Raw genomic sequence first — 20,909 nt, 5'->3', positions numbered from 1 at the left:
ATCAGGTCTATCATAAAGTATATCGTAAAGTCAATTATTTAGGGCCACTTAAGCAATCTTAATTCTGCTTTATCTGAGTTTTGTGATATTTTTTCACACACACACATACAGAAATTTCTATATTGGAACATGAATTTTTGAAAGAAGCAGTCTAATATAAAACAGGATTATCATCAGTGTCACTAATGCCTGTTTGGTTTGTTGAATTGGGAACAGTCCGAGCCTGCAGAAATCCCTGTTGCTGGCAGTATCTGATAGCAGCTGAGGTGTTGATGGCATGTTGTGAGCTAGAACAAAGTCGTTCTTCAGGAAATTTCGCGCTGTCAAAAGAACACAGGAGCCAGATCTCCCATCTTTTTTCTGGACTTTTGAAAGGAGTGTTCCTTAGTGAATACATGTTTTTTCATATAGCTTGAATTGTCCTACCCTTCTTTCCTTTAAATGTGTCTTCTAATTCATTATTTTGGTTGGAATGGAAAATACAGTCATAATTCTGTAAGTGCTTGGAAGCAATGATGTCTTAGATCCTTACTTGCAGTATCTCCCTGTCAGGAATGACGCTTTGAAGGTATTCACTGAAATCTAATGCACCCAGGGTTTCCTCTGTATTCGATGGAAAGAAGCTCATGCAGAGGGTGGATCCAAACCCCTCTCTGTTGGCCATGCAGTGAAGTAAAACACCTGATGCAGGACTTTAGTGTAGATGCCCCTTGACTATCTATGTTTTAAAACTTACGAACTGTGCTTTATTTATTGCTGAGGTTACTCCTCCTGCGAGAATCCAGTAATAATTCTGTAAACCATGTTTTCAGCCAGCCAGTTTGAATCGGGACAGTATCAGATTGTATGATATAATCCTCTTCTGTATTGCAGATATTTACATGAAGCTTCTAACATTTTAATTTTCTTATAATCTGTGATTTGAAAAGGATAGCAGGGAATTCTCAGGATTTAGGTACTAAATGCAAGCAGTTTCTCTGCTCTTTGTATGGATGCTAATTCCAGTGTTTGTCTCGCTTTTGGAAGTCAGATGTTCTTCTGTTTTGCTTAATGGCATATTTTGTTTAAAAGCCTTTGTGGATTCGTGATAACTAACTACAAGTCAGGGTCTGGATACCCCCTCTTTCCCCTGCCAAAATTAATACTTTTTCTATTGCATGTCTTTTTTTCCACCCCCTTGTATAAATATTCTTTGCGCCTTACTTACCTTTAGCTCAGGGCTTTGGTCTTTCACCAGACCTTTATTGTCTGTGGATGTTTTCAAGATCTCTTTTATATATGAGGAATAAGAAAACTTGAAATTGATACAGCAAGTAGCAAGGCTGATTTCTTGTTTTCTGGTCCTTTGTGCTTTTTTCCCAAGTTGGCAACAGTTGTAGGAAGAGTGACACCGTGTGGTAAGGTGAAGAATTTCATTTTTCTTGATTTATTTCCCATTTCTTCTTCAGTACTCTCATCCTTTACAGTATTTTTATTTTATAATCCATCAAATGTTAATATTTTCTGTGTGCTTGCTTTGTCCTGCGTTTTTATTTTCATGTATATGTTTTACAGCTCACTAGTTTATTGCTAAATGTCCTTCAATAGAAGTTGCAGTATCTTTGAACAGTTTCTTTTACTGATAAATTTGTGGTTAGATTTTGTTCAGTAATTTTATAAATGAACGTATGGAAAAAAGAGTTGGTGAAAGTGGCTGGAAACCCAGAGGGGTCTCCATAGGAAAAGAAGATGAAACGATAGTACTGTGAAGATACTGATTATGAAGGTCTGTGGTAGACATGCAGTGTAGTGTGAGGAATAGAAAGTTTGTCCCTCTTACTGGGAAAAAAGAGGTAAATGGCAAATAAATGAAAGGTGAAATTGAAAGGCAGAATTTCCTGAGGAAAGGAAAAGGAGGTACTTTAGACCAATGTGTAGCACTCATTGCAGTCAAGGGCATAAAAATACTTAAAAGCAGTATTTTGCTGTCACTGTAGTTTCTGAGATTATTCAACATCGAGTAGGGTAAAATAATGGCTTGCTGTACTGGGTTTGTATGGCAAGGTTTTGGTAGCGGGGGAGCTACAGGGGTGTGGCTTCTGTGAGAAGCTGCTAGAAGCTTCCCCCATGTCCGACAGAGCCAATGCCAGCTGGCTCCAAGGTGGACCCGCCCGCGGCCAAGGCTGAGCCCATCAGCGACAGTGCTAATGCCTCTGGGATAACAGATTTAAGAAGGGGAAAAACATTGCTGCGCAACAGAAGCTGCAGCCAGAGAGAGGCATGAGAACATGTGAGAGAAACAGCCCTGCAGACACCCAGGTCAGTGAAGAAGGAGAGGGAGGAGGTGCTCCAGATGCCGGAGCAGAGATTCCCCTGCAGCCCGTGGTGAAGACCATGGTGAGGCAGGCTGTCCCGCTGCAGCCCATGGAGGTCCACAGTGGAGCAGATATCCACCTGCAGTGCATGGAGGACCCCACGCCGGAGCAGGTGGGTTCCCGAAGAAGGCTGTGACCCCGTGGGAACCCCGCGCTGGAGCAGGCTCCTGGCAGGACCTGCGGATCTGTGGAGAGAGGAGCCCACGGAGCAGGTTTTCTGGCAGGACTTGTGACCCCGTGGGGGACCCATGCTGGAGCAGTCTGTTCCTGAAGGACTGCACCCTGTGGAAGGGATCCACGCTGGAGCAGTTCATGAAGAACTGCAGCCTGTGGGAAGGACTCACGTTGGAGAAGTTCATGGAGGACTATCTCCCGTGGGAGGAACCCCATGCTGGAGCAGGGGAAGAGTGTGAGGAGTCCTGCCCCTGAGGAGGAAGGAGTGGGAGAGACAATGTGTGATAAACTGATCTCACCCCCATTCCCTGTCCCCCTGTGCTGCTGGGGGGGAGGGGGTAGAGAATCTGGGAGTGAAGTTGTGCCTGGGAAGAAGGCAAGGGTGGGGGGAAGGTGTTTTAAGCTTTGGGTTTACTTCTCATTATCCTGCTTTGATTGGGTTGGTAATAAATTAAATTAATTTTCCCCAAGTCAAGTCTGTTTTGCCTGTGATGGTAATTGGCTGAGTGATCTCTCCCTGTCCTTATCTCAACCCATGAGCCTTTTGTTATATTTTCTCTCCCCTGTCCAGTGGAGGGGTGGGGTGACAGAGCAGCTTTGGTGGGCACCTGATGTCCAGCCAGGGTCAACCCACCACACTTGCATGTGTTAGCATGTTACCTAGTCATGAGCCTTGGAGGGGCTGAGAAGCCAAATGTGATTTCAGGATGTGTGTGCCCCAGCAATGACCTCTGCTGACACTGCAGGTGCAGCAATGTGCTGCTGGCTATGTGCATACAGGGGTGAAGGTATTCAGCTGCTGAGTGATGTTTTCTGCTTAAAGATCTGTTTCATATTTCTCTGGAGGAAAAGGTACTAGCCTGGATGGAAGCATGGCAGAAGCCACATCTGCCCAGGGCCTGTCAGTTAGACCACACATGAGTCAGTCCATGGGTGCATTGGAGGAAGGGACAAGGAATGCTAGTAGGAAGAAAAACTTTGTTTTATACCATTGCTAAGAAAAAGGTGCTAGGCTGAATCACAGAGACTTGCTTATTTGGTAACAGTGATGTATTCTCTCTCTGCCTCACTCTATTCTTGTTTGTTTGTTTAGGTTGAATTTTCCTATCCTCCCCTAAAGCCTGGAGAAGGACATGACAGCCACAGTTTACCAGAGGAATGGAAATACTTGCCATTTCTCGCCTTACCAGATGGTGCTCACAACTATCAGGAAGGTAAGAGACAAGAGAGGAAGTTTTATGTACTACTTCTGCTGCAACCAACAATTCTTTTCACTGTTAGACTTCCCGTACTTTTTGTTTAAGCTGCAAAATACTTTGGTAATGATAATTGCTTCAGAGTTTAAAGTGCAAGTAGATCATAAAGGTGTACCTTCTACATCAAGAAATCGGATGTCAATAAAAGCTTAAGGGTCACTTGTGTGTAGTCCTAGTGCAAAACAAGGCTACTGACTTTCTCAGAAGTTCTCTGAAAGGGGAGTAAACTCTTGAGTAAAACCTTAATCCAGTTTTGAGGTAGGGGAAAAATGAAATTCTAAAATTCAGCTTTGTAATGATTTTTTTTCCCCTCCACTAATTTAGAGATTCTTAGAGTGACCTACAAGTCATTCAATGTCTGTAGAATGACATATTTTGAAAACCAGCAAATGTAAAGGGTAGGAACAGGAGCTTTAGTGTATTTGTCAGCAGAATGAAGATAGAATGATTCCTTTGCCATGTAGTTACCAGCAAGTTCACTGCAGTTATTTTTTTTAGTATTGCATTTATTTCTTTGTTTATTTAACAGCAGTTCAGTTCATCACTGTGACATTTATATGCATATTCGGTTGTTTCATCTTTTTTTCTGCAGAGCAGTGAACAAGGAAGTCACTTAAAATAGCAAAATCACAGAAACCCTTTAATGCTACTTTTAATAAGATTTTTTTTTTTTTTTAACTTGATGTACTTAGCTTCCTAATTCTCCAGCTTCCAGAGACCTCATTTGGAAGCAAAGGAAGTCATATCAAAATAATCCCCTTCCTAGCAGCAATAAAAGTCTCTCTGACTCTGGGCTGGGTCATGATTTTTGTTAAATTTCTGTGTTGTTAAATACATAGTGAGAAGTAGGCTACATTCAAAGCTAGGAAAATCATGCAGCTGCACTTCACTGTTCTAACTTGGCTCAGTACCATCCCAGTTAATGGTTAGCTTTGAGCATTTTTATCACTGCACTAAAAGATTACCAATGTGTATTTTTTGGTACGAAAAAAAGACTTGGCAACAAAACTGATAAATATCCTTGTGTTTTGTAGGCAAGAATACACATGAACTTGAAATAGGCAAATATGTTTCAGATAAGTTATGTTACATTTACTGTAACTTTATTAGGTATCTATTTTTTGAGTTTTAAACTAATTCCCACTGATAGTTGCAGTTTTGCAAAGAGGATGACTAGATACAGGAAATAGTCTTAAAGGCTTTCTAAAAGCCTAGGTAATCTCCATAATATAATTAAACTTGTTCAAGGGAGCAAGCTTTGTTAAAAATAGTCCCTCTTTCTGTTAGACTTAATGCATATGGGATTGTCTCTTCTGTTCGTTTTGTTACTATGAAGCAAACAAAAAATTAATAGTTGGTTTCAAAACGGATTTCACTCATGTTTTGAAGGGCAAACAGTGGTAATCCTCTCCTTTACTTAGGATTTAGCAACTTTTTTGCGGTAGTAGCAAGTGCATGTGTATATGTATGTGTGTATATATCTCAAGCCATAAAAGCCTTTTGTCATATTTTATAGAGATTTTTTTCTTTCATGTCACACTTGCACAGAGACAGTAATTATTTTGTGTGAGACTAGGATTCACAAATCCTTTTTGTTAGCATAGCAGTGCTGGTGCATGGATATCTACCTTGGCAGTGGTAGCAGCTACTCTAATCTTTTAACAGTATGTGTCCTCCTTAGTGGTTTTTTTTTTTCCCCATCTTCATTGCATTTACCTTCTTAATGGCATCATGCTGCAACTGTACACCTTGCCTTATAGTGCCTTGTCTCTGCTGCTCCATACTGAATTGGGAAAGCATCTTGCAATTTGGAAACTAATTTGGGTGTGGGCGTAGCTTTATAGATTACTTTTTCTTTCTTTTTTTTAAAGTCTTAGAAAAATAAGTGTGCTAGTATTTTCAGCAGTAAACCTTTTATAAAAAAGTGATGCTGAAAATAAAAATACTGAATTCTTGTTAGTGACTTACGAAACAGTCTTTTCTTTTTCATAGATACTGTGTTTTTCCATTTGCCACCGAGATATGGGGATCGAACCACAGTATATGGCGTCTCTTGCTATAGGCAGATTGAAGCGAAGGTAACTTTCCAAGTTGTGAATTATATTAATGAAATAATAGGCTTGATGCATTAACGACCCTAAAATTCAGTGGCTTGCATTACGCCAACAGTCAAACTGCATGATCAGCTTACATTAAAAGTCTATGAAAATGTGCACAGTAGGTAGCTACAGAATTTGAGAACTATTTCTTTCCCTTATGTCAGCAGGCATATTGTGGTCTTTTGAAATGTTCGAGGCAATTGAAAAATATGTTTTGGTTCTTGAGAGCTAATCCAGGCATCAGCACCAAGTAACAAATGAAGCTGACAGTCTGTCAGGTGGCCAAGTCATGTTTCCAGGAAGTAGGCCTCTTGGGTGGAAAAAGTTGAAATTTCTCCAGTGTGTGGCTATGAAAAATTTTACAGTATTTCCTGGGATGTGACCATGCAAGTGTAGGGATGTTTCTCTTCACCTACCTCCTTTGCCAAAAGTACACTTGCAGAGTAGACTAGAATCTTCCCATTCATTGTAGCTGCTTACCAATACTGAACTTCTAGCAGTAAAGCTGAAAAATTGTGTGCACCTGATCACACTGAGGAAATTATGTACTTGATGTACTAGAATCTGTCCATATTTTCAAAAGTAGTTACGGTAGTGTGATCTGTGCACTTACAATTGAGAAGTTACTACAAATTCCTTTAAAAATTACTCCCTTTTCCAGTGAAGTGCCAAGAATCTGGAATGCCATGTGGGTTTGAGTTTTAAATAAGTCTTGTATTCAGATGTAAATTATGTACTCGGGTTTAGTGTTAATCATACGTTGATTATATTTCAAGTTCCTGTTTATGCTATAGGAGAAATTTCACACATGCAGATTTTAATTCTGTTTCTTTTGAACTAAATCCATGTTGATTTCAGTTCACTCATTATCTTTGCAGCCAGTCTTAACTGTATTCTGTGATTTAGAGTCTTGCTCTATTTAACTATGCAATAACTTGGGTTTATTGTGCTTTTGATTCCAGTTTATGCTGTTTAGTAACCAATTAAGAAGATAAATAGGTGTTTAAAATTAACTCTTTGGAACAAGTAGAATATAAAACAATGTGTTTTATATGACAGCTCTACCACTCTTTCCATCTGTCCCTTTTGATGTGTGGGCTGCAGTCCACACACTTGCTGTTTTTTACAATTAAGTGAATCACTTGGCTGTCTTTCTGCCCCCATCCTTTGTAGGTCTGCTGTTAAGTGCTGGGACCATTTGGTCTGGCTGAGAATGTAGTTGATTCTGCAGATGATACCTCCTTTATTTTATGGGTGGCTCAGAGAAATTCCTTGAGTATAAAGCAAACAATTTCTAGGCAAAGACTTTTCAACTGGGTCCATTTTCACAGATGATGTTAGAGAAGAACGAGTGATGTGTTGTGGCTTCTCTTCTGTTACATTACCCTGACTTAAAATGCCACTGCCTTTTCCAGGGCTATTGCCTTTTTCTCATGCCAGTGTCTTTTAAACAGTCCTCTGCCTGTCATCACAGCTGTATTTGGATCTTTGCTGTGCACAGAGAGATAAGAACACAACTCTGACATATCAGTGTTATGACTATTTTTACTAGGTAAGGGCATACTGTTGCATGGTTTGGGTATTCCACCATTGAAGACAGTTTTAGGATTTTGTTTAAAAAGGGGGGTGGTATGTGGCAACTAGACCTGTGAAAGAATTCTTTTTTAAATTGTGTGTGGGTAAAAATACTGTAATACTTCTATTTCTTAGGCATTAAAAGTACGGCAAGCAGACATCACCCGAGAAACAGTACAGAAAAGTGTCTGTGTTCTCAGTCAGCTGGTAAGAATGCTTGTTTAACTCCAAAAACATTTTCAAACAACAGACTAAAATAATTGTTTTCCATATTCTCATTTGGAACTTTTGGCTCCAAACATCTCTCTTTAAATCATTGCAAAGGGTAACAAAATACTGAAGCAAAATTGAATTGGAAGGCTATGGCATTTGAGTGAGCTGCCTTGAATTGGTATCTCTTTGTAAGAATAATTGTAGAAGTGTCTGCCTGTTGTCAGGGTCCTGGATATCTATTTGCACTTTTGATTATTAAGTGCTACTAACTTTATTTCATGTAGTAGGATTGAGGGGTGTGGCCATTATAATAACTGGAGAGTGTCTGTTGACAACTGAAAGAGGTTTTAAGGTAGTCACACATACAGCATACTCTTGTTTTGAAGAAACATCTTGTATTTCTACCTATTTAGCAAAAGCTACTGGTCACCCGGCAGGGAGCAGAAATTCTTTCTGTGCTTAAAGCTGAAGAAAGAACTATTACTGGAGCTGCACAAGCAGTGTTAAAGCAGGAAAGTACTTTTCCAGAAAGGTGTTCAGTGATGGTATGGTACGTGCAAATGGAAAGAAAATAGAATTATCGGCATTTAAAATGAGCACAGGAGAAAGATGGTGTGAGTTAGTGACTAAGGACTGCCCCTCCATGAACTCTATGTGTAATAATGTGTCTATATTGCAAGATAAGAACAGGAGAAGATTAACGTTCAAAATGAGTGGTTAAATAAGTTTTCTTCACTTGCTTTTGTGTTTGTTTTTCTTCCAAGCCTTTGTATGGGTTACTTCAGGCAAAGCTGCAACTCATTACACATGCATATTTTGAAGAAAAAGACTTCACGCAAATTTCAATTCTAAAGGTAAATTTTAAGCAATAGCCACACAGAACAAAGCTTTCAGTGTATGGCTACGGACTTCAGTGTTTTTAATTATTGCTCAAATGTTCCATTTGCATAGGTCATACAGTTATTCAGCTCTTGTAATAATTTGACGTGAACTAAATGAACGACCCTAATCTGACAGAGGGTCAGCTTTCTGATTTGTAATGAAACACAAGAATGAGTGTGATTGTCAGCCTGTATCTCCGTTGACTCCATTAGTAAAATTTTACTTTCTTTCTGGAACAAGACATTGAAATCCTTGAATAAGTGAATTTTATTTATTCTGAATTTTGTGTGACCATATGCCATTAACAGCTTCTGGATTTTTTTGCCTTTGTTCTAACTTTTACAGGAACTTTATGATCATATGAATAGTTCCTTGGGCAGTACTTTGCTAGAAGGGTCACAAGCTTATCTGGGTGAGTGACTTTTTTTGGACAAGCAGCAGAGATAATGTTACACTAATCAACACATTCCCTTCCTTAGCTAATTTATTCATGTGCATTAACAGATTAAGCACCAGAGGTCTGTGTGCCTGCATAGTATTCTGTTATGCATTTCTTTTATGAATGGATTTAAATAAATGTCAAATAAATGTAGTGTTGCTTTTATAATAGGAGTTAGTGGTAGGCTGAAAGCCATGTTACCTCTTGACCTAAGAGTCTGACAAGCAACTGCTTGGCTGCTTTTGGGAAACGGTACCTTCTTAATTTTTAGATTGAACTATTTGATGGTGTGGGGTGCTCAAGCTTTCATCTACCTGTTATTTGGGCTATCTCCTATTTGATTCTGACTCTTCCCTGTGTTTTCTGAATGCACGGTGTAGTATTTACTTCAGTGTTTCCATAATGCTGTGTGGCAGCCAACAGGAGTAACTCAGAGCGTGACTATTTACATTATTATTGTCTCCATTGTAGACTTAACTCTTGCTCCTGCTCAAAAGAAAGAATTTGATACAAATTCTGCTATTGAAATAATCAGGTTCACATAGAATGCATAATGGCTGTCTACCTCCCCTGAAAGATGGTGACAAGAAGTAAGTTAGTATCTCTACTAGCTATTAAACTGTAGTAATTACTCTCTTTTTGGTATCTCAGGGCTGTCTCCTCGGGATCTTGTTTTTCACTTTAGACACAAGGTAGGCGTTCTCCGTTAAATATATAAATTACAGCACTTATTTTGTGGAGTAAAATGCTTTGTGAGGAACTGAAAAATAAACATGTCCAGGCATACCTGAACTACAAGTAAGAAGACTGTTTCCTAAGTACTTCTGGTTACAGCCTCCTAATTTCCCTTCTGCCTACATGACTTCAGTGAAAGTAAGTTCCAGACTGAGAAGTTTTGTCTGTCTGCTGGATACCCTGGAGATTTCTGGGTTTGTGTAACATGTCTTTAGTCCTGTCCCAAAGTGCAAGTGGTGTCTCATTTATGATCTTGTTTCTATTTCCTGCTTCTTGTCAGATGAATGTGATGGAATAATATTGCTAAAGTCCATGCAGACACAACTTGGAGCATTTTTCCCTGTATCTTGTAATTTTTGCAGCTTCTGCCATCATAGAACCTGAGGGGACTTGCACCTCTCCTTCTTTTTCTTAATGACTATTGAAATTGAGCATGTATCCTACAGCAAAGGTACAAATAGCATTTAGAATCTTTTATTAACTGAGAGGCATCAAGGAAACAAATTCAGGAATTTGGGTTTCATGGTGTATTTTCGCCTGCTCAGTAGATTTTTGGGGTAGAACTCATTTTTGTTTAACTTCAGATGTCTGCCAGTCATGTGCCAGAAGCATCAGTGTTTTTCTTTGAGTGTAGAGAATCTGGACAGCCACTTCTGATCTAGATGCCTCATCTATAGATGCCTAAAATTAGGTGAGGTGAATGCTGTTCTTGGTATTTTGTTGAATTGTTTTCTGTATTTCTGTGGAGGAGCTCTTTTATGTTTATGCAGTTTACTGTTTTTTTAAATTCTGGAATTATACAATGTGTTCTTTCTGATAAGCTTTTTATGATTCAAATCAAACAATTCTTGTTTGTGCAGGTTTTTCTTTGTGCATCTCAAATGCTATATTAAAATGAGGGCTCAGGTGGAGAAAGGGTACTGGAACACTGGGTTTTACTGGTCACCTGTACTTGATCATTTGACAGTTATGCAGTGATTAACATGAAATCGTGATAAGAGATTATGCTTGCACAGTATTTTTGATAAATGGCACTAGTTCACTCACCATTTTTTTCCTTTTTGTGTTTTTTCAGGTCTTGATCATTTTTAAATTGATTCTTCTAGAGAAAAAGGTAACGTTTTGTAGGCTAAGGCAGGTAATTTACATAGAAATGCAATTTTGAAATTTTTTTTATATGAAATTGTGTAGAATATACTAGTGAAAAACAAATTAAAGTAAAATAAAGTAAAATAAAAGTATCTGAAGTCATATCAACAACTTTGCATCCATATATAAATTGGGAAATTATGCTACACATAACTGCTGTGTGTTGATGTATAAATTTGCCTCTGCTTCTGTCCATACTCCACCTTATTAATAGCTGTCCCAGCCAGAGTAAGTAAAATGTGATTAAATATGAGTGGAGAAATTTAACGTATTATAAAAGGTAGGAAAGGATACACTTAATGCAAATAGGTACCTGTGTGAAAGAACCAATAGGAAATGCTAGTACCTAAAAGACAGCATACAGCTTTACAGGTATTCAGTAAGTAGAACTTCTGGTTTGGGCTAGAAGTGTCCTTCAGACCTGAGTTGCTTGGACACCTGCAGGAGACAGCGTAAAAAGCTGTATCTGTTAGGTCAGGCTGAACTCAGATTATAAATTGGTAAAAACTGTTGAATTCTAGGCTCAGTGTTTTCTTTACTTTCCTTACTCCCTCAGAAGCAATGCTATCTTAGTAATTTAAGTGGAATATGCAAAATGCACAAGCAGATGTGAAATAGTAGATACGTTTATTTTCTTCTATGTATAAATACCCTGGAACAAGAACTTTCAGTGAAATGACTGTGTTTCAGCTCCCAGACACATTTATGCAGGGATTATTTTTTGTTTGCTTTTTTAAATTTTTTTGTTTAAAGTTTTGTTTCCGTTTCCCAAATGTCACTTTTTCTTCAGTGAACCTGCCATGTTAAACCCCAGCTTCTTCAGAGTGCTGAGAGGGAACATAAGAATTTCCTGTTAGCTGCAACTGGGAAGTCAGTAGGACTTAATCTGTAAGATATTGAAACAGTTGTGTGGCTTTTTGAAGTCTGTATCCAAGGCCTAGGTACCTCTTGTGAGGCAGTAAAATATGGCTTTTAAAAATAGAAGTAGCAGCCTTTCCGAAGCTTTTGCACTTGTCACTTAATTCTTTGTTAGGTATACCTTAACAGTTCTAAGTATTTATAGGTGAGAATAAATGCAGTTTCTGCATTAAAGAGCCATATACTAAAGACTGCTATATTAAAGGCCATGCAGAAGGTATACTTGAGAAAATATGATTATGACATAGTAGGAGTACACATGTAGAGATGTATGTAATCAAGACTCAATATGGAAGCTTTTTCCAAAAAAAACCTTAATACATTCTGAAAGTCTACAGTGATTTTTATTTTTTTTTTTAAACCATAAGTGGAAAAAACATAAAAAATATTTTTCAGTTAAGATTTTGTAAAGTATCTCTATTGATCTGTTTAAAAACTTATGATAGCATTTTGTCAGGTCAGTTCAGCATTTAGACATATATGAACAAAATACTTCACTGAGCTACAATTCTTTTCTGAAGCTGCTTAAACCACAAGACATAAATGCACAGGAAGAGGGAAGAGGGAAGGCTTCCCAAGCATGTTCCTGACTCAAACATACGAAATTGTTTTGAAAATAACTGGATGCTTATTGAATAAACGGGCAGGTTGCTTTGCTTTTGTTTTTTCCCTGAGCTCCAACAGGAAGATAACACTTGCAATTTCAAAAGGAAGAGTTTTGGTTTTCTGGCACTGCCTGTTTGTTGGTAGATGTTAAGGTTCCAGAATAACTGTGGGTATCTGTATGTTCAAAGACCTTAAATATAATATGCAAGAAGCCACTAGTAATGCCAATTTTTCTTGAGCTGAAGAATGCCTGAATGCCACAGACAGATTTCCTTTAATCCTTAGCAATTCGATTGATGCCTTTCCACAGGCTAAAGGAATTTTTTTCACCTCTCAGCTGTTTTTAGGCTAGAAGACTACTTCCAGCTGGCGATCATTTGACTTTTCTGCTGCCCAGACCACCAAGTTTGCTGATGTAAATGTTGTAGGCAGTATAAATGGGGCTGGGGGGGTAGGAGGTGTGCACTCATGTAGATGGAAAGATGGCAGAGGGACTTGATGGAACAAATACAGAAAAATACTTGGCTTAGTAAGCGGTATACACAAACAAAAACCTAGACTGGAATAGATTTCTTGTAAACAAGGTACTTCTTTATAGACTTAATTATTTCTGTAGGTTTAAAAATAAGTTTGGCTAGGAATACATGGTATCATAGAATCTAAACCTGTAGGGTTATCATGGGCTTTCTGTTGTAGTTCATTGCTAATGTATCTTTCATACATGCATTATAGAGCAGCATCTTAAAAGAAGTTAGACTTTTTTATTCCCACTGAAGTCAGCCGAAATTCTTTCCTCAGACAAGCTGCTTGTTCTTATCACCATGCTTTTTCTGTGGCTGTTGCAATCAGAATTCACTTATCTTGAACATAGAAAAAAAGAAAAATTGTACAAGATAATATACATCATCTATTTCTAGCTGAGTCTATTTCTACCATCGCTTGCTATGTGTAAGGACTGCATAGGTCTTTCTCTTGGTTCCACCGATTCACTAGCTTGTAGACTTGCAAATACTAGTGGAACATGAGTTGTTATTAATCAGTCACTTCTGCTGTAAGCTAGGAAGACACTTTAGAAGTCTTTTATTAAGTCTAAGTCCACAAACTTGCACTTTTAATTTCATCATATACCTATTAAACTGGCCTGCAAAGTCATCAAGCTAGATCATTCTGTATTCCTTTGCATCATTGTTGATTCCTTGTAATACTGAGGTATTTTTTACTAGTATTGTGCTGTTTGAGGATGCAAAAATGGCATTGTTAAACAAGTTGACTTCTGTGGGGTTTTTTTTTTGTTTGGGGTTTTGGGGTTTTTTTGCTTTCCTCCCCTTGAAGGCCTGTCTTGGAGGAACTCCAGTAGTAATATTCAGTCTGCCTTCTGTTTCTTCTCTCATTGCTAGCCTTTGACACCCCCCTTTTGAATTCCTAACTAATTTACTAATCCCAGTCTCTCTGATTTAATTAAGGAGATTCTGTTTTCCCATGTTATGCCTTAAGTGCTTTACCAAAGTTAGTATCAGTCATGTCTTCTGTTTCAAAAAAAATCTTTTTTTTTCAATCATAGGTAGATACCTGTAATAAATGCAGGCTGCATTTATCCTGTTTTTCATTTATCTGCATAGCTTTAATATATTTTCTTAGAGGAGATGTTTTTGCATAGGTTTTTGTCAAAATTCTGGAATGGAGATTATCTGGCCTCTTTGATATAAACACAGAGATTTTAGTGTACTACAAATGAACAAGAATCTATGCGGTGTGCCAGGAACAGCTTTTTTCTGTCAAGTCATTCAGTAACTGGATCAATTTAGGAAGAAAATCTGAATGATTGACAGAAAAATCTGAAAGATTAACAAGTATATATATAACATATATGTTACAAATATTATATAAGGATACAGTAGACATTTAAATATTTACTTTGAACTGATTTAAGAGCTTTTGTTGGTAAGCAGACTTTCTAAAATAATGTAAAAAGCAATGCCTTGAATAGTTTGTATGTGTTCTATCTTTGTCAAGCTTAAGTGTAATTTTATTTTTCTCATTCTCTCCTCCCTAATTCCCCTTTCCTCTCTTGCACACTGTCTTCTCCCCACCTCCATCCCTTCTGCCACCAGGTGCTGTTTTATATTTCTCCAGTAAATAGGTTGGTGGGAGCTCTGATGACTGTCCTGTCACTCTTTCCTGGTAAGAAGAGAAGTTTGGACTTCTTTTTATATGCTTTCTGGTGATAAATGAGACTGGTTGTACTGTTTCATTTGGAAAACAACTTATGTGACAAGAGTTATGTTGGTATGTTGCCTGAAAAATGGGTGACTTCTGTGCATATCCGTATACTATGTACACATCTCCTAGTACTTACTGCTTGCACTCTATGGGTTATTTCTTGTGCTTAATCAGAGCCACTGTATCTTCTGTATTGCCTGTGGGTAACATAGATGGGACCCTGAATAAGTCACACATTCCTGTCAAGTTCCTTAAAAAAACCCCCAAAAATACAAACCTCTCTCTTCCTTCCACATGCACTCTTCAAAAAAAAAAAAAAAAAAAAAAAAAAAAAAAAAAGAAAAGGAAAAAAACACCCAAACAAAACCCAAACCCCTAACCTTGCTAATTCTTAGCTTCTAACCGGTCTTCTCAAAGCAAAAAAAGTTGGGGCAGATTCTTTAGGAGAGAAAGTGTGGGGTTTGGCTCTTGTGGTGTTTTTTTAACACCCCCCTCCCCAAAGTGGTGTTTTGAAATACGTGATTTCCACTTTGAACACAAGAGGACTTTGTTCATTTTCTTTAACAAAAGTCACTTAAATTTCTACTGAGATGCTGATACTCATGCATGCTGTCCCTTTCCAGGTATGATTGAACATGGTCTTACTGACTGCTCACAGTATAGACCAAGAAAGAGCATATCGGAAGATGCTGGGTTGCAGGAAAATACACCATGGTTAGATGACTATGTTTCTGTGTCTGCTGCTGATAATTCAAATACAAACTTAGGAATGGGAAAGGGAGGCAGGAAGATGGCAGGAAACCATTCCCTGGAAGGTCAAAAAGCAAACGTGCCTTTCTCCCAGTCAGAGAAGACTTGCAATGGAGCTCAGTCCTCCAATGGTACTGTGCAGCGCTTGAAAGTTCCTTCCCGCACTTCTCCAACATCCTCTGAAAGTGACTGGGAGACCTTAGATCCTAGCATTTTGGAGGAGTCTAATTTGAGAAAAGGAGAACATGAAAATACAGCATCAGAACAGGCTGAAAATCTTCCAAGCAAAGGCATGAGCTCAGAAAGCCTTCCAATCACTGTGCAGCCCCAAGCAAATACAGGACACACGGTGCTTGTTCCAGGACTGGTATCTGGGTTGGAAGAGGACCAGTATGGTATGCCGTTGGCTATTTTTACAAAGGTAAACATGTTGTTCATGATACCTGGTAACTCATAAAGACATCTGTTTTTCAAAGTGGTTAATAATTTTGGTTACCCAACTCCAAATGGACAGTAGAGTACTTCAAAACATGTAAGTACAGTCTCTGTCAAATGACCGTGTTCCTAGGCAGGTAGAAAGTGTCAGTGCATGTCTGAGAGCGGCGTGTGTGTGCACACATGCATTCCACTCTTCTTTCATATGTATACTTGCACACTATTTGCAATTCTACATGATGGTAACCTGCAGCCCCACTGTGGTTAGTAAATGGTATGTATCAGTACCGACTGTTTTCTTTTACTCTGAAGAATTGTTGATCTGATCTATATGGGGCAAGATCAGAGTACTTAAGAAGTGTTTAGATACCTTAATCTAAACTAAGATTCTGCAAGCTGTGTCTTAGCTGACACCTAAGCCTATGTTTTCCTCTTTTATTTTTTTTATATTTATATATATATATTTATGTATTTATAAATGTGTATGTGTGTATATATGCACAAAATGTATATACTGTCTGTGTGTGTATACACACACAGACAAAAATATAACTATATATGTAATTTCACCCTTCTTTACATGGTAACTCTTCCTGGTTGTCTGTGGCTCTTTCCCTGTGCATGGTGCTGACTTGCTGAATTTTAAACTTGCACTGATGCCTAACTGAACTCCAGGTGTTCCAGAGTCTTTCTAAGGACTCTGATGAGCATTGTCAGATAACAAGCAATACCTTTACTAGGGCTGGTTTCCCATAAAAACCAGGGAAAATGTGTCCCTTTTAAAGATACTTTTGCCAGTGAAAGAAGTGATACACTACATTTGTTTTGTTTTGTTTTTAATAACCTTTTAGATGAACATTTGCCTGGGAAGTAGAAGATTCAGATTTATTTTCTCAAGCTGATGAGGTTCGAAGTGGTGTTTCTTCCTTTGGAGGTGCTTATTTGCATTTCCTTGCAGAACATTGTATTTGATGATTGTGTTTGAGCTTCTCACAATAACTTTCATTGGAAACAGTACACTGTGTGGGCCCAAGTGAGCAGCTCAAATGTCATTGCCCTGTGTTGCGTCATGTTACTGTTAGAAATGCTTTTTCAGTAAAGATCTACAGTCTGGTGTTTGTCCTTATGGTCTGTCTAATCAAGAGAATAGCCTGTAAATTGTATTTAGTCTAGTTCTATTGAAAATACTAGATTGAAAGCAAGAAGAAAATAATTGATAAGGGGGCCTACAAGTGCAAACTTAGTTTGCTACTAAGCTTATAAAATGGAAAAGTAAACAATTTTAAGGAAGCTGACAGTTTTTACGTGTTTACCTTCTGTTCCACAAAGGCGCTTTTCATTTGAGTTCATCCGATTGTAATTAAAGCAGAAAAGGCTTTACATCTCTAAGTTATCAGAAAAATGTGTTTCAAAGTTATAGTTTAACTACTTACTGGAAGGTTTAAATCTCTTTTAGAGCTCTCATCTCAGTGTTGTTTTATGCCATGCCATAGAAAGACTAATAAATCTGACAAATTTGAATGGGAGGATATTTTGACAGATGGCATAATAACATATCCAAGTACATTAGAGCATAAGGAAAAATATGTTCTTTAGTACCAGTTCTGTAAGATCTAACGCTCATTTCATTTGCACTTTTTAAAAAAGAATGGAACATGTTCATGGAAATAAACGTTGTTATACTTAGAAAAATGTGAATTCGGGAACTGACACTTGATACTTTAAATAGTAAAAGATTTCCAAGACACTGCTACTTGAGTATACAGTAATTAAACCTTCCCTTTGACAGCTTCTTAAGCCATATTTTTTGAAGAATTTCCATTTTAGGTTGATGATTCCTCTCAAAGCACCATTGTTCCTTTGACACAGGCTGTTTGTTTTCTGCTGATAAGTGCTTGTCATCTGGAAAGCCATCCCTGTGTCTAATATAACAAAAAGGAATAGTTGTGCTCCTTTCTTCCATATGTTTCCAATTACCATGTACTATGTGATGAAGTGCATATGCTCTTTGTTTCTGTCCAGTATGCTGTTAGCCCTTCAGGGTTTCTACTAGTGAATAAACTGCTTTGTGCTTTATGCAATTGAACAGCTGAAATTATACTTCAGTATTAGACTTCAGGGGTACCTTGATCCTATATTTAAAAAGAAAATTACAATACCTATAGCTGCTTCTCAGTGATTTCCCTCAAAGCCTTTTTTCAAAATGTTTGGGGTTTTGTTGGCTGTTTTTTTTTTTTAATTGGAATGTAGGATACTAGATTAACTTAGAAATATGGAGTGGCTAAAAAGCAGAGTGTGTTGCTTTCCATCCTGCTCTTTCTTAAAGTGGGCATGCATATGCTTATCAAAAATTGACTGATATCTCTGGAGCCTGGAAATCTCCACTTATAAAATGTGGACAGCAGTCTGTAGGTCTCCTGCATTATGTGCCTCAGGACTACCAGAAGACATCATGGTACGCAAGTGGAGAGATGCATCTTTATTTCCATTGACTTCTTGTCTCTGAACTGACCTGAGATTTCACTCTTGTTTTATACTGCTTATTCTGTTGCCTTATAAACATGTTTGATTTCTGTCCTTTGCATTGTATTTCAGTTTCAGTCCTGAGACTGAAAGGTGACACAGTTTTTTTTTAAATTGAAAATTTGAATTCATATGGAATCTGGTTGCTTTGCTTTGCAGATGTAATGTAGCAAAACAATAGATAATTGTGGCTGAAATTGTAATAAGCAAGGCTCATTCTGGGTAGAATGTGCTGGCTTTTATTAGGAAAAACTGAATATAGATAATTGGTGGGGGGGGGTTGTTTGGATTTTTTTTTTGGCCTTACATTAATCTACTAAATATCTCTGTTACTTTAGGGGTACCTTTGTTTGCCATACATGGCACTGCAGCAGCATCATCTCCTGTCAGATGTAACAGTCCGTGGCTTTGTTGCGGGAGCCACCAATATCTTGTTCCGTCAGCAGAAACATCTGAGTGATGCAATTGTGGAAGTATGAATCTTTTGCATTTGAACTGCTTGAACATGAGCGGGGTGGAGCAGGGGGAAGTGGAGGTTGCATTTTAAGTATAGCTTTAAAGTTTCACATTCATGCCCAAATTTTTAATTACTTCCCTATGAAATCTTAAATGCAGAAGCTTGTTAAATTTGTATCATTTGTTAGGATAGGATTAGATAAGCTGTGCAAAACTAACACTAATGTTTTTCTGTATATTCTTCTATCCAATATTTGAATTTGCAGGGCACTTCTTAAATTTTTGTTTTGTTGTTGGTGTAATTTTACTTTTCATGTCATGGGCTTTTTCCATGACTTTGTAATAAGGTCTTCAAAAATAAGTGCTTGCAGCTGAGAAACAGATACAGTTGGATAATAAAGCACACTGCTCTTGACCTCCTTCTGATTTAATCAAGAGGTTAAAAAAGTAGTATCTTAGGAAAACACTGTGTTGGTTCTAGCAAATAGGTACAACTATATAATCAGCATTTGGTAACCTAAGATAGCTACATATAGGTAACCAACTTAATAAATTGAAGCAATAGTCAAAGAGCCTCTAGGAAAATAAATGTGAGCACCAAACTTCCCCTGCCAAATCCTGTCAAATAAGCAGCTTTTACTATGTGCCAGGAAGATGATCATAATCTGGTTATATCAGAGCAGTATCTGACTTTGAGAACAGTTAATTCATTATTTCTTTGGCCATTTGTTTCTTCTTGATATTTTGGGGGATGTGAATTTAGATTTAGGCAGCAATATATAGTAGTATGTATAAGTAGTTTTATTGAGATAAATGTTTACCGTTGGAATTATTTCAAACAGATAGAAGACGCTCATGTACAAATCCATGATCCAGAACTCCGTAAGATCCTGAACCCAACAACTGCTGACCTAAGATTTGCAGATTACTTGGTGAAGCATGTAACTGAGAACAGAGATGATGTTTTCCTTGATGGCACTGGATGGGAAGGAGGAGATGAGTGGATCAGGGCTCAGTTCAGTGCTTATCTTCATGCACTGCTTGCTGCTGTGCTGCAACCAGGTAGAACAGATACCTTGTCTAGGGACTGAGATGAGGGTGGGTGTAATAAGCATTTGTTTTGTTGTGTTAAACATGTGGCCTGTCGTTGGATCTCTCTGTGCCTAATATTTCATTTTAGGCTGCTTTTTCGGTTGTCCTTGGCTATTCTTGTTATTCTTTGACAAGCTTATTACTAATTGCTTCACAGCCTTACAGACATTTTATTTGACTGTCTCCTCCTTGATTTAATTAAGCTCTCCTCCTAAGCAGAAGTACCTGAAACCCCATATATGATGAGACTTTTACAAACTTGGGTGTCTTACAGACTGTTGCAACTTAAAGTTAATTGTGGGTAACGGATTGGATTCAAGGAGACATGGAGTTAAGTGACTGTCTTCAGGAAGTTTTACTAGGCTGTTCCATCTCTTCTCTCTGCTATGATCTTAAGTAGGGATTCACATAAGTGAAAAGTGTCATTTAGAGGCTTTATAAGCTTACGTTTTTCTGGAGCTCAACACTTTTTGTCTTAACTCTGAGGGAATTCTCTGTGTTCCAACTTTTGTGCATAAATATAACTAAAAGAATCAGTGTTTTATTTGTGGAAAATGTTTAGTTTGCCCAGTGCTACCCTGTTAACTTCATTCTCGTCATGATTATTCTGTATTCATATCAATTAACTAATTCAGATCTTGTTCTCTGGTATTTGTGAGAAACCATGGGATTGAGAACTTGATTTTAAAGTTTGGAAGATGCCAAGTTCTTTGTCTGACAACATTAATCTTTTAAGATGATTACCTGGTTGATATGAAATGTCAGGTTTTTCTGGAAACTGATACTACTTCACTGGCTGGCTTTAAAATTATTTCCTGTACTCTTCAGTGTGCATTTGGGGTGTACTAAATTTGAATGAGTAATAACATAGTACAGCAAAGCTCAGTGTATCTGACCAAGACCAATGCAAATGATGGTTTTGCTCTTAGTTGCTATGTGGCCATTGTCTCCCCTTTCCTGTCTTTGCCCAGAGACTAAGTCGAGGCCCATGTTTGGATGACTTCCCCCCCCCCCCCCCCCGGCCGCCTCTTTT

The 20,909-nt window shown here is 38.0% G+C and overlaps 1 protein-coding gene across 2 annotated transcripts in view; it reads left to right on the top strand.

Annotated features, from left to right (window-relative positions):
* The window catches only part of AVL9 (AVL9 homolog (S. cerevisiase)), a 46,178-nt gene that overhangs the window by 12,466 nt on the left and 12,803 nt on the right, over positions 1 to 20,909 (top strand). For both annotated transcript variants that reach the window (XR_774375.1, XM_010567982.1), the window contains exons 2-12: positions 3,622 to 3,742; positions 5,777 to 5,862; positions 7,594 to 7,665; positions 8,436 to 8,525; positions 8,899 to 8,965; positions 9,644 to 9,684; positions 10,803 to 10,841; positions 14,512 to 14,581; positions 15,244 to 15,791; positions 18,667 to 18,801; positions 19,627 to 19,846. Coding sequence is in view for 1 of the 2 variants with exons in the window: in XM_010567982.1 (XP_010566284.1) it covers positions 3,622 to 3,742; positions 5,777 to 5,862; positions 7,594 to 7,665; positions 8,436 to 8,525; positions 8,899 to 8,965; positions 9,644 to 9,684; positions 10,803 to 10,841; positions 14,512 to 14,581; positions 15,244 to 15,791; positions 18,667 to 18,801; positions 19,627 to 19,846 (1,489 nt within the window). In the remaining variant the exon portion in view is untranslated. The remainder of the gene's footprint in view (positions 1 to 3,621; positions 3,743 to 5,776; positions 5,863 to 7,593; positions 7,666 to 8,435; positions 8,526 to 8,898; positions 8,966 to 9,643; positions 9,685 to 10,802; positions 10,842 to 14,511; positions 14,582 to 15,243; positions 15,792 to 18,666; positions 18,802 to 19,626; positions 19,847 to 20,909) is intronic.

The sequence above is a fragment of the Haliaeetus leucocephalus genome, unplaced genomic scaffold (genome assembly GCF_000737465.1).
Source record: "Haliaeetus leucocephalus isolate CR32 unplaced genomic scaffold, Haliaeetus_leucocephalus-4.0 Scaffold234, whole genome shotgun sequence".
Classification (NCBI taxonomy): Eukaryota; Metazoa; Chordata; class Aves; order Accipitriformes; family Accipitridae; genus Haliaeetus; species Haliaeetus leucocephalus.
The sequence above is the reverse complement of the archived record's forward strand: the minus strand, read 5'-3'. Positions and strand labels throughout refer to the sequence as shown.